This window comes from Sturnus vulgaris, chromosome 10, assembly GCF_052056855.1.
Source record: "Sturnus vulgaris isolate bStuVul1 chromosome 10, bStuVul1.hap1, whole genome shotgun sequence".
Lineage (NCBI taxonomy): Eukaryota > Metazoa > Chordata > Aves > Passeriformes > Sturnidae > Sturnus > Sturnus vulgaris.
In genome coordinates this window covers 14,153,842-14,173,857 of record NC_142252.1, presented here as the reverse complement: position 1 = coordinate 14,173,857, position 20,016 = coordinate 14,153,842, and the positions used below count along the sequence as shown (strand labels likewise).

The 20,016-nt window shown below is 43.6% G+C and overlaps 1 protein-coding gene across 3 annotated transcripts in view; it reads right to left on the bottom strand.

Annotated features, from left to right (window-relative positions):
* The window catches only part of FGF12 (fibroblast growth factor 12), a 216,919-nt gene that overhangs the window by 5,320 nt on the left and 191,583 nt on the right, over positions 1-20,016 (bottom strand). For all 3 annotated transcript variants that reach the window (XM_088170898.1, XM_014888851.2, XM_014888850.2), the window contains exon 4: positions 3,837-4,035. In XM_088170898.1, the coding sequence (XP_088027024.1) occupies positions 3,837-4,035 (199 nt within the window). The remainder of the gene's footprint in view (positions 1-3,836; positions 4,036-20,016) is intronic.

The following is a 20,016-nucleotide window of genomic DNA, read 5'->3' as shown; positions in this document are numbered from 1 at the left end:
ATGCTGTTTAAGGTCCTTTCCAACCCAAGACTTCCTATGACTCGATGCTTTATGTATTAAGGTGATACCTTTGAAGCATTTTCACAAGGCCTACTGCATTTTCCTAGTTAAGTGTCTTGTACTTTACAACATCTGAGGACTCTGTCTTAACAAAACTTGGATGTTATTTCCCTGAGGAATGACACTGGGAAAGATCTGGCTGCTTGGATACTCATCAGTGGTAATAAATGAATCCAGACTAGCCATTAACAGGTCACCTTTGTATCTGAGACATGTTCACATCATGAGGGCTGAAGCACCATAAATTCAAGAGTTAGAGACTGCTCTGCTGACTTGGAAGAAGTTTTCTGCTTCTGTGGCCAGATTTGCCACCCTAAACGTCTTCTTGTTTGGGTCAGGAGAGAGAGGAAATGTAACTCTTTGGGAGAGTAACATTTGAAAATTATGTCTTCAAGGAGAAGGAATACAAATAACAGCATATCCACAGTAAGCATCTGATAATATTCCTATTTAAATGACTGGAAACGTCTCACACTGAGATGGATTTGGATATTTTGAAGAACAAAAGGCACTGTAGATGGTAGGGTTGTTCCAGCACTAATCATTACAGACACTAAGAGACGAAATTTCTCTAAAAGATTGCTTGTTGTCTAAGTGACAATTATACTCAAGCTCATTTCTTGTGCAGTCTTAGTTCAATCTTGATGTCTTCCCTTTAGGGCTCACTTAGTTCGAATAATCAGTAATCAGAAATAAAAATATCAAAAGAAATGTGTTGCGTATGTGTGTTTTGAAGCAAAACTAGCAGCACACAGTACATCAACTGCTGCCGACCAGGCTGTTTGCCTTGGCTTCGCTTGTGCACAGATGGGAGAGGAACTCAACGTCTCCCCTGTTATTACTTGCTAAGTTTTTTGTGCTTTCATATTGATCAAGCTTAATCTTATTTCCAAAAACAAACAAATCCTACCTACACTAAACTAAAAACACCTCCTACCGACCAAAACCCAAAACTTTTCCAGTTGGTATCTACTGAATTTTGTACAAAATACCTCCAGGATCCTGCCAATCTACGTGAGTCATAACACTCTTGAGTTTTTAGCACAGCAGAAAGCCATAGCTGATAAAAGCCATAGATACACATCCATACACAGATACCACTGTGTATATATGCATATGTGCTCCTATGAGTACTTAGAAATTACCTGTGAAGGTATTTCTTATTTATGTATTAGTTTGCTGTCCATTTGCTATTTCAAGGAGACTTGTGAATTCAGAGAGCAGAAGTAAGCAACAGGAATCAAATGAGCTTGGGGAGCAATCTGGGCTTTTTTCTGTTTCCCTTCCCTGTGAACACTCTCTTCACTAAAATGCTGCATAATTTTTCTGTACATCAGAAACAACTGGGAAGTTTCATCTCAGAGATAACTGCCATTGACTAGTAGGTGAGTGATTCCTAGCAATGGATGTGGCACCTCTCCTTCCCAGGGGGAGCAGATTCCTCCTTGCACACACATTCCTGTGCCAGCCATCACGTGGCAGGGCTAATGCTGGTGGTGGTACCCAGCAACAGGAAACCTGGGGGTGTGACTGTGGATGGAAGCTGTGTCCAGAATAAGCAGCACAGCCCACACACTGGGGCAAGCCACAGCATTCTGCAGAACCAACATGCAAATACAGCAAGAGAGTGCTTTGAGTATTTCCTTGGAGTCATAACAAAGAGAAAGAAACTGTTAAAACAGGGTAGGAATTGCCCCTTTTCTGTAACATCTCTGCTTGCGAGCTCTGCTCACGGGGACTGTGACGGATGCGGTGCAGAGAAGTCACGTGGAGATGAGCGCGTTTTACTCCAACCCTCCCCGCAAGCCTCTGCTACCTACAATGAATCTTGGGCTTGGGAACAGAGTCCTCCGTCTGGAGTCACAGTCCCAGACAGCTGAATGCTCGGGGAAGCTGACACGTGCCTTGGCTTGGGAGACTGCCAGCTCTTTGATGCAGCAGCGCTCACAAAGCCTGACTGCAAAGCATGTGGAGGAGGGAAGAAGTGGAGGAGCCCTTAATTTGGCTGCCAACTTCCAAAGCGCTCACTCGCTCGGGAGGTTATGTGACAGCTGTGATTGAAGCAAGTGTGGGAGGATGCAACTGCAGGAAAGGGAAGCTCTAGGGCTGGGCTGGGTTATTCAAAATGAAAGCCAGAGTGGCATTTGCTGAAATGAGATCTCTGCTGTGGGTCAGGCAGCTCTGTTAAGGCAAGGCTTTCCACGAGAAGAGCCACAGGAATGGCCTAGTTTAATGCATGCAGAAGGGAACTATTGAGTCGTTCAGCAGACACCACGAATGCTAGATTTAAAAAGAAGCCTGGATTCAAAGGATCCCACTGGTGAGTGTTAATGCCCAGCCAGGCAGCAAAGAAATACCAGAAGGAGGTGGAAACCCAGCTGTGAAAGTTGGTGCTTGTAAAGGACTCTCCTCGTGGTCAAGGCAAGAGAGAAGCTGGTGACCAACCCTATGCCTGAAGCAGTGCCTGTTCCTTAGCAAAACACCAGGGCTTAGGGGCTTAGGGTACCAATCCCACTAATGCCTCAGATAAACAACAAAAGGTTCCTGGCTGCAGAGAAACTGTTGAAAACAAGCACAGGACAAGCAGCTCCAGGCCATTCTCTGCTCTTTCAACATTTCCATTCGCTGTGCAAAGGCCACAGATACTCTGGGAATGCTGCACTGAATTTCTCTCATGCTTTGCTTCAGATGGCCTTTTCCTCACACTCACAACTGCCCACCCCGGAGCTGGGAAGCTCTTAAAAAGGTCACTGCTGTGTGGAGTGAGCTGTGGCTTGCATCACTTGTGAGTGGTACCTGCTAGGAGAGCATCAGTTCAAACTTTCTCCAATATGGGGTAGTGAGAGGGAGCACAGAGCTGCGCAGCCAAGGCCAGCTCCAGGCTACTGTGTCCCTGAAGGGGACAAATGGCAGGATTGAGATGGGGTCAGAAAGGCATGCCTAGTTTAGGGATCAAAAAGTAGTTCTTTTCCCAAGCAAGAGATTAGTGTTGTTTCCAGAATCAAGTTACTACCTGTTAAGAACTAGGCTTATCACACTATCTCTCCATTTATCAGGGGCCAGCTCACAAAATGCAAGATGTCCTGGCAGGAGCCTGAGGCACACTTCAGAGAGTGTACAGGCATCAGCAGGAGGGCAGAAATTCAACTCCATGACTTTCACTGAAGCCTCTCACTGTGATGAAGACAGACGGCATGACAGCATCCCATCGAACTCTGGACAACAACTCTACCCCCCAGTGACTAACTAGGATGCCTTTACACATGAGGAAAACCAGATTTAAGTTATCTCAGGTTAGGCATATAAAGAACATCCACAGCTGTGCTGGTAGGACCCATTTTTCTTCTGTTACTATGAACAGAGTGCCAAAGTCTAAACTCAGGTGAGATAAATCCTGCCTCTACTGACTCTATATGGGACTGGAAACCTAATGAAATACACTGGCAAAATCCTGAGAAGACAACATTATGATCACTGCTGCATCACATTCCTTTGGAACTACTGTCTGCTTTTTTTTGCCAGTGATTTCTTGTGCTGCTGGGCTTTCAAATTCATCCTTTAGCACCCCAAAGCCAGGAAACCCCTTTGAGACTAGAAGGAAAGCAGAGGAAATGCTAACAGTTCAGCCCAGCACTTAGATGAAGTGCTACAAACACTTCTTCCCTTGCTTTCTGGTCTTGAAGCCCAACACTCCCAGACAGGAAACCCCAAATCTGAAGCTGTTAACTCCCCCTACCCAAACCCCACCGAGGGAGAAAAGTGGGCAGATTCCATACCTTCAATGGGTTTGGGTACAAAATGTGATGAGGGTTTGGTTTTTTTCACTCGGTTTCCCTTCATAATTTGACCTTCTTTATTGAGTCCCAGGAACCACGCTCGTCCGGATTCTTGCTGCCGGTACAGCGTGGAAGAATAAATAACATAGTAGTTTTCAAAGACAGATTCTTTAAATTTGCACTCTGGTGTGAAAACATCCTGCAGTAAGAGAAAGAGAAAAGAAGAAAAAGCAATGGAAGAATTAATCACTGATCTTTTAAATTAGGCATCACTGAGTTATACACACATTACAGTTGACAACAGAAAACAAGAGGTATCAGCAGTGCGGGCTCCCAGCAATAACACCCATCTAGCTCTGGGCTGAAAGGCAAGGCTCTTCTTCCCTGGTAGAGCTGTGGATTGCACAACAGCCTACAGTGAACAGGCATGAAAAATGTGCAGGAAAAGTCAGAAATTTGTCAGAATTTAGACTGAAATACTAAGCAAAAGAAAGAAGAGAGCTGAGAAGCAGAGAGAGCTTTGCTGCTCCTGATGCCTTCCCCTGGCTTTGCACATACCTTCCCTGGGATGGGCAAATGTAAAATGCTTGTTGTCTAAGATATTGAGGGTTGTTCAAATTCTTAGAGGCAAAGGGCATTATTGAACCATTTAAGAGGATTCAAAGAAATGAGAGTATAAAAGCAAGTAAGCCATTTAATTTCAAAAGCGGTGTGAGGAAATGCTGGCACAAAGCCTGGAAATCTTTCAATAAAGAGAAAGAAGTAATTTTAAAGATTTCTGCCTTAAGTATTTCTGCAGGTACCAAGACACATTTCCACACCTGCCCCAGAGCAGAGCACAGATGGATCTGTCCAGGACATCCCCTGAGCCTGTGATGGCTGTGGGAGTGGCTGTGCCTTTGCCACTTGTGCTGGCTTTGCATGAAATCTTCAGGACGAAACCACACTCAGCTAAGGACTAGTACTTGTTATGTCCCAGTATTCAAGATTTTCACAACAGAGAAACATTAAACCTCTTAAAAGATCTGGCTGGCCAGAGGATTCTGTGACAGTGGGCTCCCAAACCTTCAGTGAGTCATATGTGCTTGTTAGTGGGTTGGGTTATGCTCCCAGACTTTGATATTGAGCAGAAAATTTATCCTGGCCAAAGAACTTCTCCCATTAATTTTCTAAAAACTACCCTTGCAAAAAAAAAGTTCAAGCCACAATGAAAATTCATTTTCTGAAGCAAAACTGTTTCAGCAAAATAAATCCCTTCTTACAGGTCCCAGACAAGGCATTTCTGAGGCCTGTGAATGAAGGCAGATGCTTCTACAGGCAAGTGATGCTCCCTCCCAAATCTTCACCACTTCCAAGTCTTTGGGAGCTTCTCCAACCTTGCCAATGGAAAACCCATGACCAACATCTGAGCACAGCATCTGGAGTAATGCCACGTTATTTCTGCAGACCTTGTTTAAGAGCAAACCTTCTGAACATTCAGCACTCAGGAACGTGTTCCCAAGCGATCTGGGGTTATATGAAGTGTTGCTGGTGTGACAATAAATCCAATGTGCAACAGACCCGCAGAGAATGGCAGCCTTAAAGCTACAGAAGATAAAGCACAGCAGAAAGCACAGAGCTGTGCTGCACACGTGCATTTTGCATCAATCATTAGCACCACACAGGTAAAAACACCATCAGCAAAATGGGCCATTTTGCCTTATCTAAGGGATTCCTTCTTGCTGGAGAAATAAATATTTTTAAAAGAGAGTGAAACAAGTTAAGAGAGATCTAGATGACTTAGAGCACTATAAAATGGTGTTTGAAGTAGCTTCCCAAAAGAACAGTGTTTAAGTGTTCCTTAAATCTGCCCTTTATCTCCAGGCTTTGTCTTGCCTGGGAGGGCACACAGCTCACCTGGGAGCTGGGTTTGCAGGAGCTGCCTCAGGACTGCTGGCTCAGGGGCACTCCCTGGCACCAAGCCCAGCCAGGCAGCAGCTCTCAAACCAAAGTGGACAACTCAATCCCCTTCCCCACGCCTTCATTACTCCATCAGTAAAAACTTACCACAAAAATTTCCTTTAGGGGGACTAAAAGGTTGGTAGGCTGTGAAATATAGCTCCCAACTTGACCTAAACATGGAACTAAGACTATTTTCAATGAAAAAGAAATATAAAAGCTAATGCATTTTGAAAATGTAGTTTCACAAAGAAAAAAAGGGAGAGATTTTAATTAAAAGTTATTGCAAATTAAGTTTTCAGCCCAATATTTGTTTTAAAATTACTGCAGTATAATATTTTATGACAAGCAGCAGTAGTTCATAAAAGCAGATGCAGTATTGTATACCCACTTGTACCAATAAACCAACAAAATTCTTACATTATTGCAAAGCAAATGCATGTAAAGACATCAAAGTAATGAAGATTTTGAAAAAATAAAGAAAAACCTATTGATTTCCTTTAAATGTTTATGTTCCCCCACAAGCAAACAAAAGCATCCCATTCCTTTGGTGAGTTGGCTGGTTGATTCCTCATCTCCTGTAATTCAGTTGAAAAAGCACATCAGGATATGAACCATGGCAACACTACTATGGAACACCCCAGCTCTGTCCATTCAGCAGCTTAGAAAACCCACAGATTTGACAGCTAAGTTCTAGTTAAACAATACTGGGTTTATCCACTATTACCCTTCTTCTTACGTACATCATCTCACCAGCAACAACTGTGCCATGTGGAGGCAGACACCCATGGGACACTGCTCATCCTGCCACCAAACTGACATGTCCCAGGCTCCTCACTGGTCTGAGCAGCAGAAATCTCTGTGGACTTGACACAAAGAGCAAGAGGATGAAGAAAGAACCATATGACCAGAGAGGAGACAGGGCAGAGGAGCAGGACACAGGCCACTCTCCCAAGCACTGCCTGAGGATTTTTAGAGTGTCCTCTAAATCTCATTAACATGCAAACCCTTATGTTTTTCTTGACTGGTGTCTTTTTGGTGCCCCATGGCCAGCCTTCAATTACACTGCATCATTTAGTTTCATCACAAGCCTTTTGCTGTCAGCTTTGAGGCTACCTATAACAAAAGGCTATTGGGATATTAACGGCAGAACCTCTCCACAAGCTTCACTGTCAAAATTAATTGTGCAATTATGCTGAATCAGGTGGGAACTGCTGTTCTGGTTGTCTTAGGCTGAGATGAGCTCGGAAAAAAGACAGAAGTGCAGGTGAGCAGAACAGGCTTCACAATAACAAAGCAGTTTGTAGAGGCACTGCTGCACAGACACAAATCTGAGATAACAGAAGGTATTTTTAAAAAATCGCTAATCTACTGGCCAGACCTTTGGGGCATGCACGATTTAGGGTTGTTTTATTTGTCTGGTTTTGTCTATAAGGTAAATTCACTGTTGATGAAATGTACTAGATTGGCACACTGGCAGTCCAATACTTTCTCTTCATCTCAGATAAAGAGTGTAAACACAGCAAAGGGATCCTCAGGCTGTGCCCCCCACGTGCTTGTGACAGGACATAAGGACATCCTGTCCCAGAGGTAATACTATGGTAAAGCCCTGGGTTCATGAGCACCCCTTCGCTTCCCCACTTGCTGCAGGGACCTTTGGAAACAAGGTTATAACAAGTCCCACTCAATTATTTTTCCAACTCTCTCCTTGATTGAAATAGCATGACCATGTACAAGACAGTGAGAGGACAGATGGCTTCTATCTTTTAACCACCAGTCTTTTTTCAGTCTTTAAATAAAGAAATAAACAGTGACTCTATTTTCTGCACAAAGTCCACAGAGGTCCCTTGTCAGGACTGTCATGAACTCAGCTCATTCAGACAGCCCATCAGTTCTTCTCATTAAAGATTATGCTTGTGATCTGTAGAAAAAAAAGATTCTCTCAATTTAACTCAATGTGAACTATGTCTTTGACTGAATTATTTTTGCATACAAAGTAAATAAATACATTTATTTGTTTACCATTTGGAGGTTTAGAGCCTGAGGTATTTTGTTAAGTGTCTACAGATATTACTGAAAGTGGCTTGGAAAAGCAGTTCATTTTTTAATTGTTTAACTAAAAACCCGTATGAAATATTTGCAAAAGAAACATTAGTAATTTACATGCAAAATGATCTGCTTGCAACTTGTTTTTTGCATCTTAATCCAGTCCCTTGAACTAAGGCAATTCTATTAAGAAGAGTAATTAGATTTGCTTTGAAAAAACAAAAAATAGGTCTGGTTTGTGATAACTGTAGTTTTACTAGAAATTTCACATTGTAAATAAAACCAAAACCAACACAGTAGCTATCACACAGAAAAAAAAAAATAAGGAAGATCACATTCAACAACACTTGGAACCAAAAGGAGCAAAATGGATGCATCTGCCACTGGGGGGGATGAGGTGTGTCAGACCTACTCAGGGAGGGTATAGCATACCACGGATGTCCCAGAAGTTATTTCTGGGTTAGAAGAGCCAGCAGTCTGCTCCCCAGAAGCCCCTGGTGTCCCCAGATCATGGCAGAAATGGTGACAGGTTTCCATGTGCAATGCTCAGGGAAAGCCAGCAGGCAACTCTCACAGGCTGCTGTTGTATTCAAACCCAGCTGCTCACTCAGTGTTCTCCCAGACTGGGCAGCTTTGTTCATATCGCTCACCATTTCCCTACAAACATTCCTGAAATTGCCAGATAAATAAAGATTTTTTTTCCCAATATCTCCTTTTATTATAACCCAAAGGAGAACAGCAAATACACACATCCACAAGCAAACCTAATGACTTAATAAATTTAGTCACTGAAACTAGCAGCAATAAAAGAAAAAAACCCATTCTGCAAGTAGTTTGTGCCACAGTTTAGGAAAGGGATGTTAATTATGAGTGTTGAAATATCTAACACACTCCCAGAGTAACAGTTTTCCTTTGTTTACAGCACTTATGGGTTTCTCTTTTACATTCTGCACAATTACCGAAGCCAGATCTTCAGATGGGATAAAAGCTAAACTGCACCACAGTCTATGGCATGGCAAGGCTTCCCTCCCAGAGAATCTGGCTCAGGGTACTTACTGATGTTAGTGTTAATACTTAAGAGCTCATCAACTCATTTAAAACATATTAAGTAGGAATCATAAATATCAGCACAGCTATCGGCACTGGCATTTCACTGTTGTTGCGGAGGCAGAGCATGGAATGACTGGATTGTGTTCACTTGTCTGTATAAGCACTGTTCCATCCTGAGGAAAAGGATGGCATTATAGAAGAGCATCTGTTTTATGGTGCTCTTTACCCAGTAAAGCCCATTCTACATTCCCCACTGACCTCAGTAAGGGCAGGGTTTCATCAACACTCCTGTGATGCTAACAGCACTGAGAAATTCAGCATTGAAATCAATATTGATGTGCAAGACACCGGATTCTTGAAGACATTTGGACTTCCAGATGAAATGTAAGTGCTCAACTCCCATTTAAACCCCCGAAAGCTCAGAGACTGTTTTTGAATATGTGGGAATTTGTGACCACAAACCTCATATGACAGCACTTGATCCTGGCATACTCTTATTCCCAGGACAGCTCTTTAACCTCAGAGATTCCATTTGCAGGATAAGCCCTGAGCAGACCTCAGCAGCACTGCCACAGGTAGAGATGCCTTGCACAGAGTCTGATGCAGTTCAGAGCCCACCTGCCTCAGGGTAGCTTCTCCCCTGACCTAGGGTTGCATCTGTCTGGAAATGCTTTAAAATAATTGTAGCTGAGCTCTCTCTTGGCATGTGATCAAGAACCGCAAATGTGCATCCAAACTTTACATCTCATCACATCTTTGTCCAGATGGCAGGTGATATTCTACTCTTCACACTCCACTCTTCCTCCCCCTTCTAGCTCTGTAAGAGATTGGTGACAAGTCTTCCTGGTGGCCTTTTAGAAGTAGGAGAGAGCAGATACATTTTAAAATAACAAGCTGCTACATGGGAGTGTACAGTGAGGCAATATGGTATCTGAAAGCATTCTGACTCCGCCTGGACCATCTGTGGGCTGGAGGGAACACATTTTCAAATAAATCATCATCCATGCAGGTCTGTTCTCCAGCTCTGGGAGCTGGGAAGCAGCATTAGCAAATCACCTAACTTACTGCGTCTGAAAATTTAACTTGAGGAGTATCTGCCCTCACTTTTGTGGGAACTCTCTGTACTCAAGGTAAATAATTGTTCAGCTGGCTTCCCTTTAAAACACCGGCACAAGAAGTGGAAGTGCAAATTTGCAAAGTCTTGTGAGCTGACCCAATATTTCTAGACAGGCAAAAAACCCAAGTGCTGGACAAGCCTCTGTAATTAGGCTGTGGATCTTTATATGCCGACAAAGGTTGTCCTAAAGTGCCTTTTTATTTTCAAGGACTGATTAAATTATTCACGTCACCATCACTGAGGAATGCTGGAGACAGAGGTGTGATTGCAGCATGGACATGCCCAAGGTGTCCTGCAGCAGCAAGGACATCTGTCCAGCACGCAGCAGAGTATTGACCAAAACCCGTGGTAGGTTCTGCAAGACACTGAGCCCTGTTTCACCCCAGATAAACCAGTTACCCTGATCACAGATCCACACAAGCCATGGTCTCCCTCTGGCTACAAAGCAAATGAGTTTTGGGGGTCCTAAATCAGACCTGTCCATCCCACCACAGCTAGTATTGTGTTCTTTTGCTTACAGCTCTTGGCCTGCCCCCTGTGCAGGCACATTGTCACCAAGTACTTCATGAAGTGCCCAAATTCACTGCACTGGCCTTTGGTGAGCTGCTCATGCAATCCTCGCAGGAACACAGCTTTCAGCTTAATAATTGCTGACAAGAACATCACTGGGGATGACTCTTCCAGCCAGGCTGCTCACTTCCATAGCTCCCTGGAGAGCCTGGGGGGACTGGATGAGAGAGCCGGCTCTGTCAGTAAGGTCTGGGTACCAGTGACTGTCACAGCTCCATGGGCAGTGTGACCTGCAGAAGCCAGCACATTGAGCTGCTCACTCATGTGGCACACTGAGCAAGGCACATATTTTGCCCTTTGCTTCACTTTTTCTTAATGATAGACACCAAATTCAAATCCATGCTTGGACAGAGTAAATTTTCATCCCTTCTTTTTAAAATATAAGGTATATTTGGAATTTACTTGATTGATTAAGTTTTCAATTCTGGATCTTATTTCAAGCTAGAATCTTAAAGCCTCTGAAAGTTTGGACTGCTATGAGCTGGAGTAGTGATCAGAGCACAGCTCACTTGTGGCACTTGGCCCATCTAGTGCAGCACTGCTCTTCCAGGAAAGCAACTGCTTCCCATGAAAGGGGTTTTTCCTGACACCATTGTCTCAGGCACTGCATTCCTGGCAGCCTGGGGATCTGGTGAAACCCCAAGACAATTTCTAACCTGGGAATCCCAACTCATCTATTGTCTTCTCTTCATTCTGTTTTCCTGACAAAGTGTCTGAAATTGCCAACGATGTTATCAACTGCTTACTCCAAAACACATCCAGAAATACATTTTTGCTTTCAGACATAATGATCATGAGACAAGATGGCACTAGATGAAGATATGTTAGTTGCATACAAGAAAAACAGATTTCCTAAATTAGCAGCGTACTGCCTCATCTGCTAAAGCCTGAAATAACTATAAAGAAAAATAATAATGTAAGAACCCAAGAAACACAGCCAGATGGGATGCACTGAACCTCTGATCTCTGTTTTTGGCATCAATCTGAGTCTGAGCACAGGGCAGAATAAATTGATTTGTTGCTTTTGGTTATGTTTGAGATCCTGATATTTTTATTATTGTTGATAATAATTACAATGTATAAACTAAAGTAACGGCTATGCATTTATAAACATGAGATTATTTTCTTCTGACAGTCAAAAGAAACCTTTTAGTGGAAAATAAACAGTCAATATTGGCTTTATCATTTTATTATTTATATGAAAATCATGCTCAAAGGCTCAAACCAGAGTATAAATGCTTCGGGCATTTAATAAAATGCCTTCACAATGGCAGGAGGGTAGACCTCATAATTTCTACATTTCTGTGTTGAAGTCCTGAGCACTGAAAGGCCAGATGGCAGGCTAGGTGCTCTGCAAACAGGAGGTGCCAGTGAGTAGAGAAACAAATTTCAACCAAGTTCCAGTTCAGTTTCTTAGGCAAACACTGCCTCTTTCTGAAATAAATGAAATTATGCCAATGCAATGCAATTGCAATTATAACAATGTCAGCAAGAAAAGGACTGAGAATGAGCCCCAGCCCTTGTAACAGTCTTACAAATGTTTTATGGTTTTTAACACGCAGAAAAAACTGTCCTGCTCTCACCCAGCAGTACAGCCTGCAGAAACTGCAGGTCTGAGGGAAGAAAATGGCCTCAACTCAATTTTGTGTAACTCATTTTTTCTGTGTAATTCATCGTCACATGGGCAGAAGATAAAAGGACTTGCCAAGGAGCTCACCAGGCCTGTTACAGCCCTGGGATGCTGATGTGCTGAGATAGCCTCTCTGCTATGACTCTTAAATTCAAACTGTGAGACTCACTGGAAACATACCCTATCTTTCTTAATGCTGGAAAGATCTCTCCTGCATTAAACCAATTTCAGAGTTGTCACAACCAGGGCTGGAAATTCAATTTCTTTGCTGTTGAAATGTCCATTTTGGCAATGAGTGCTCGGTTATTAATATTTTGACAGCTTACTGACAGATTGGCTACAACTGGGCAATTAACAAAGTCCTGTGGTTTGAAGCATCAACTGAGGCTGGGGTGAGCTGGTGTTGGACCAGCAGGTTCTCACAACCAAGATGAAATGCTACCAAGTGTGACAATTTATGTGGCTTTTCCCACCCCCCTGTACCCACTGCTGCAGCGCCTACACAGCGAGTAGGAAAGGTTCACAGAATATTCTTGAGAGGAGGCCAGCTCTGCTGCCCACTGGGAAAGCCAAAGGGAACCCTCTGAGATCTGTGCCTCAAAGCCTGGGCCCCAGCAACATTTCTGCTGACAAAGCCAGCAAAGAAGGTCCATGGTGCTCCCTTAATATCTGCCGGGGTGATACTCAGGTGACACTTCACACCCCTCTGCTCATCATCCCCGCCCCCAGTGAAGGTAGGTAGGTAGGTAGGTGCTATAAAAGAAGACTGTGGAGGGTGTGCAGGCACATTTCTGTGGCTTTTAGACATTTATTCACTGGTTTTCTGAGAATTAAAAAAATCAACCAACTCTGCTGTGACAGAATTTCCATCCACATATTGACCACAATACTTATACACAGCTTGAATGAGCTGACAAATCTCACAGCCCAAAACAACTTCATAGACAATACTGGGCTTATTAATACCTTGAATGGATTTCCATGGTATGTGTGTGCTGACAACCTGACTTGTTCTTTTTCTGTTAGTTTCCTTTTGATGTGGAATAACCCGTGGACAATGCACAAACATTTTGAATGGACCCAAACTATGCCACAGCTCAGATCTGACTGTTTCAGTGTATGTAGCCAACTGACCCATTGTAGTGATGCTCTGCTTCCCAGGAATCACACAGATGGAAGTATATCATAAGGGATTTTGCAGCAATGGCTATAGTGAAATTTTTCACTCTGTTGCACACTTTGCTAGAGAACACAGATTAGCTTTGGCATCTGATCCTGTTCAGAAGCCAACTAATGACTTCAACCTCCAAACTAAGATAATATAGTCACTCTAGAGAGAGTAATATAACACACTAACTCTATTTGGCACAATGCACAGTAAAGCAGGAGACCATTTTATTGTGGGACTAGTATACAAAAGACTGTGCAAATGTCTTTAAATTATATGACCCAAAATCAACAGAGCAATCCAGAGTTAAAAATTACTGCTTTCACTTTGTAGCTACTTATTGCAGCACACAGACTCAGTGAGATCCAGGGTTTACAATTAGATCTGAAGGCATTTGATTATTTTTTATATAGACCATGTTTACACTGCAGGACCAAATGCATAGAGCGAAACTGCTGGTGGCAAGGGCTGGATGCTGGCACTGTAGACATTTCAGGATGGGTTCAGTCTGGTCTAGCTGCCACCTGGTCCCATGGTTTGACTATGTAGTATTTTAGGGGCACTCCCAAAGAGAACCCTTCTGTTTAGTTTCACCCAGAAGTGAAACTGGTTTGCACTGCCTGAACCACTCTGCAGTGCAAACCAAAAAGCTGCATGTGAAGGTGACTGGAGGGATTTTTCCAAAAGTGCAATCCTGGTCTAGCTAAAGTACTAATGCCAGAGATAGCTGGGCATAGTTGGCTTACTGCAGTAGAGTATTACAAAGCAGGCATGTGATGATGTGAAATATCAGTGCTCTTAAAAGGGGCCGAGGGCCCTGTATGCCCTCTGGAAAGCAGGGACGTGAGCAGCCTGCTGTACCCTGGTGGGGGCTGTACACAAGATCTTTTGCCACATGGAGTTTACATTTCAGATTGTTCCTTTATGATCTCAAATGCCTCAGCCACACTGGATGTACTAACACAAAGCCTTCCAAAGAGCACTTATCACCAACATCCACAAACAGCTACACTGGCCATAGTAACAACACAACAGTGCTAAGCCTGCCTATTTGAAATCAGTACCTGGCTTGCAGAAAGTCTGGAGTTTACTACATGTCATGGCTGGACGCTTCCGAGGTTTGAAAGTATCTTCCTTAGGATGATAGCTTTTAAAGAAATCTGATGTATATGTTCCAGCAAACATGCCGAGGAGGAAGGAAATCTCAGAGCTGTCCTGTATACACCACTGGAAAAGAAACATGTCATTCCTGCTTTCTTCTGTGCTATTAAAAAACTGGGGAAGGGAAAAAGGCCCCACTGAACCAAAAAAGCCTCACAAAAGAGAAATCATTTGCTCATGGGCATAAGAAGCCCTTTCTCACCATTTGCAATGCTTCTTAATTTCCATCTGTTTTCATCAATACTAAGTCCTGAATCCTTAGTACAGCAACATGAGCACAATTGGATCCTCTAAGAATCACTAAAGCTGGACTAAGCATTCTGTCCTAGGAATAAGCACTGATTCATGAATGTTTGTATTAAAATTGATATGATCACTTCCATAACAACAGAGATGAAGGAGAAGATGACAAGTCCTGTGGAAACATAACTTCTGGTGCTGGGAGAAATTCACAAAGATAACCTGTGTCAAAGTGTCTGATTTAACTCAGCTAAAGGCAGGGACTTCCTGCAAGCAGAATGATCTGGCAAAACTGTAATGATCTGTTCATCTTAATGGATCTGAACAGTCACTTCTGCCCCACAGTCTATGGCACTGGGGTCAGCAACAGGCAAGGTGTCCCAGCTCATCCTGCCACAAACAGTGCAGTCATGAATGACTGTCACCATATAGCACAACACAAAAGAATCTGGAAGGTGAAAACTTGCGAAGCAAAAATTCAATCAGGCAAGTGGTAGAATGCTTATCAAATCACTGAGTTTTATTTACTAGTTCCACTCTACTACGTCTCAACTGACCTAGGCAAAGCACATTAGCAAACTGCTAATTCACGAATACATGCAACTGCACTTAGAGGAACACACAGAAAGTAAGAGCACCATGGGGATCATTTTACTTAGAAGAGGGCAGTAAAAAATATGAGGCAAGTGAGAGACAAAAGAAAAATAATGAGTGTTGTGAGAATTTGCTTTTTAAGCTGGTCATTAAAAAAATAAACTTTCAACTAACAAGGATTCTTTAAAAAGTTGGCTTTCTAAATTTAGCTTTGATATTGAAGTCTTGGGTTTTGTTCTTTTGTTTTTTTCATTAGCGTACACTTGATAAAAAACCGAGGCATGATAATCCTGGCGCTACACATTTTCAAAAGCCATTCTTTAGCTGCAGCCTCTTCAGAGGGTACAGATAACATTTGCATGGATACAAAGCCCTTGCAGAAAAAATGTTCCTTAAGGGCAGAACTGGCTGTAGGGTTTAATATTGTAGGAACTGACACTCAAAATTAGCAACATTCACATTAATAGCCATGAAATTATTTATTCATATCAGGCTCTGGAAGGCAGTAGATAGACTAGGTTGTTCTGAAGGGCTCCCATAAACTTTGTTGCATGACTTACTTTCAGTTACCTTTTTCAGGAACGTATATTCATTATTACAAATCTTGGCACACGTTAATGCCATTGGTTGCTTCTTTCCCTGATTTTGTGAATGGGGAGACAAGTCTGTGCACCAAGTAATGTCCACATCCAGGAAGCAGATGCTACAGTGCAGCACAGTCCATGCTCCAGTGCAGCAGCACAGAGAGGGCGCAGCGTGCAAGAATTGTTTCTGTCCTTACTACAAAACAACAGTTCTCAACAAAGCTCCATCTATAACCTTCTGACTTCTTTCCCCCACAAATTATATGATCCAAAAAAACCTACACAGCTGTTTTGAAGCACACCTGCTTCAATAGTTGTCACTTTCTGTTTTCCAGCAAAATCTAGCCCAAAGTTCCTATGGACACAGGCATCAAGTTCAGGAGTCAGGGGTCTCGAGGGACTCCTGTGGAAAAGCTCTGCCAGGAAGCTTGGATCAAATTATCCAAGTGCTTGCATCCCTCAAGCCAGACACAACCTCACTGTTGGCTACCTCACAACCATGAGAAAAGCCACCTGAAAAGCATCACATACATCTTGTGAGGCCAGAGGGACAAGCAGCAGGGTCACAAAAACACTGACCTGAGCTGCTAAAGTTGCCAACAAGGTGGTACTCTGCACTAAAGATGTTCTCGGCCTTTTTTCACCTCCACTTATGTCCTGAGCCCTACTGCTGACCTTGATCCATTTAATTACATCCATAACCAAATTACACTGTAGCAGAATGTAATTATGCAATCAAGTAATGAGCGATGGTTTCACTATTGGTCTTGTATGCAAAGCCACCTTTGAAGATGGCGAAAAAAGAAGGGATTATTGTAGAAGGACAGTGCAGCCCCATGTACTAACTACTGGTCATGATGCAGGGGATGATGTCTGCTGGTAACACTGATCCATCAGCTGCTTTTAATGGGCAGCTGAAAACCTCCATGCTGCAGCCTCAGGGTCAGAGCCATGGGTTTCATCCTGACACCAGACATATGCTCACGACAGGCATGCTGTGTGATGAGCCTCCACACCTCTGCAGCCAGCAGCCTCTTTCAAACACACTTATTAAAACTGACTAAAGAACTGCTGTACTGCTGGCCACTGCCAGATTGGCAGTCTGGCCCTAGCACCAAGGAAAAGGTGTAAGAACAGGGAAAATGCAGTGAAAACTCCTCCTTGCTCTTGGCAGTGGGGAGTGTGCCTGCTGGGGCCAGCACAAGTGAGGCAGGCACTCTGTGCTCAGAGCTCGGTATGGGAGCTGATGTAGATCCCCAAGGAGAGACAAGAAGGGCCTGAGCCAGGAGAGGCTTTAGTGAAACATCAGAGGATGGAGGATTCCTGGTGGGGCTCCGATTGGAAGAGCAACTCCAGGATTGCACTTCGCTGCCCAGCTCAGTGCCTGTCAGGTCTCAGTCCATGGAGAATTCACCGTTGTTGAGATTTCAAGATGTCTGGGAGGAAATGGCAAAAGTAAACTTGATATTTTATGGAGATAAGAAACTGTCAAAACCAATTCTGACCATCCTACTTGTATGTGTCATGCCATACTCACATTTACGCAGGCAGCTTAGAGGAGAATAATCAAATACATAATTCTACAAGCAAGGGTGGAGGTCTGTCCCTGTAGGTAAACAAATGGTGCCTACCAGCAGAGCAACTGAATATTTCCATTAATCGCACTCACACAAGGATCCAACAAGAATGTCCCACCGTGGTGAGGAGATAATGGACTAAGAGAAATGAGGTCAGTTGCATAAGATCCTTGAAAAGGCTGTGTCAGAGTCAGGATCTGGATTTCTGAATCCTAGCTTTCACTGTAAAAGCTTTACTGCATTCAAGAAAGAACAGGAAGATACTGGTGTGCCAGACAGAGCAGGATCCACTCCCCAAAAGCTCCATTCCACATCACCTTTCAGCCCAAGATCCTTGCATGGAGGCACAATGTTGCTGTGCCCCATCTTTTTTGTCTCTCTAGCAGGAGTAGCACAATATTTGGGAAAGTGAAAGTCACTCAGCAGTGATGCCGAGCACACGCACATCAAAAAAGCCCCGAAAGGTCTATGGAAATGAATTCCCTATCGTCAGCAGCAGCTTCTCCCTAAGCAAAGATAAATAGCTTTTTATGCATGCAGTATATGTGCTAGCATGTACTCTCCAGCTGACAACGTTCAGCCTCTAGTGTAGCTTGTCAAAGCCTGATATGCTTTCCCTTTATCAATGTGGCAAACTCCTGAACACCGTGTGCTCCAGGCAGTGGGCTGCTGTCCCTGCAGGCAACACAATGAAGCACACCGTCATTCTTGCTGCTGCACTCTGACACATGCATCTCCTGGTGATCAAAAGCCAAAACAGAGCCAGATACAGCTCACAGCTTCACCAGCACAACGCCTCTAACCTGTGGATCCTCAAAAGGCTGTGGGGTGCTGTGACACGCACTGACTTCATGTGAAGAAACCAGAAAAAGTGATGACAGGGGTGGTGGCCACAGTGCTTCAAGGGCCTCTTCCTGTTAAGAGTTCTAACTGTGCAATTTCATGACGTTCATTTTGAACTGAATAGGATTAGGGTCATCCCAGCATGAATCATTCATGAAGCAAATTCCCCCAAGTATTAAGCTGCATCCCACCCCTTTGCACTACAGAGACAATGGACAAATCTGTGCAGATAGTGACTAGAATACTGTGGGATTAGGAAAATTTGTAGCCAGATACTCAGAAACTGCTGAAACCAAATAGTTGATGTAAATCTGATGACCAGGGAGAAGCTGGGGATTCCTGAAGTGTATCAGGCAATCCCTCAGCTCCCGAAGCCGTTTGAAAGCTGAAGGTGTGCACTCAAGGGACAGAGCACTGGGGAGATGTATTGGCATTCACAGGCCATGCAGAACAACTGCACTGACTGCACTTTTGGGAGAAATATGCTGGGAACAGCAGGGAAGCACAGTGATTTCATCTTCATCATAGTGACAATAACCCTTTCAGGAATGACCCTGCAGAGTGTTTCTTAGGGCAGTCAGGACAAGGAAAGGGATGTGCTCTCTCCCATGCTTTTCAGGATGCCAGTTTACTCTAAAATCCCCAAACAACTTGTCTCTTTTAATCTCACAATATGGGCAATCCCACATCATACCTACTTCTTCCCTTTCTTTTAATTCATAATTTAAAGTATTTTTCTTCCTTTTCCCATTCCTCCTTCTTTATTCCCCGATGTTTTATTTCACCACAGTAAGCTTCTGTTTCTGAGACACAATTTTAGATAACTAAGATAATCTAGAAATTCAGCTACTCTGATGGGTCCTTCAGGCACAAGTCACAGGCACTATGCCCTATAAACATTTAGACACTCTCTCCCTCCATTTCCACTTCGACTGACTGCAAGAAGCAACTTCTCTTTGGCAACTTCCAACATACAGAAAGGTGAGACAGGACTAGGGACTTTCAAGCATAATGAGAAAGCGACATTGCTTTCCCATGGGAAATGTTGTTGGCGTGATAGAGCAAAAACGTAACAGCACCAAGGCCTCTGTCAGCATCTCAACCCAACACAGAGAACCTGAGCCCAGCAGTCAGCAAGCCATCTTGAAGTCCTTGCACATCTGAAATCCAAGTTTCATGCAACCAATTTCAGCACATCGATTGTCCTCTCTCAGCTGCAATCCTGAATCTGCACAGAGCAATGACAGATGAAGGCTCCCTTGGCTGGCAGCCTAATCCCACATGACAACACTACAACTAGGAGCTGTGAACTGGTCCAGTCTGGGCTAACAGGACATCTTGTGCCCACCATAGGATGGCACAGAACTCTCCCAACCCTCCCTTGCTCTCACATGTGTAGTTCATGATACATAACCAGACCTTATCACCTCCCCTTAGTGATAATAGCAGAAATTTAGGAAAGAGCCTCTGCAGAAACAGATATTCAGGCTCTGCTCTTCTCAAGCCACTTTGAGAGCCAGCAGGGATCCTCCTGGGGATCTTGCACAGCCCTGATCCCCCTGCAGGCAAGCAGGGTGGCCCTGCAGCAATGCCATCCTGGCTGCCCTGTGGGATGTAGGAGTGCTTGTCACACTGTGCTAAGGCTTATCCATTCCTGTCACT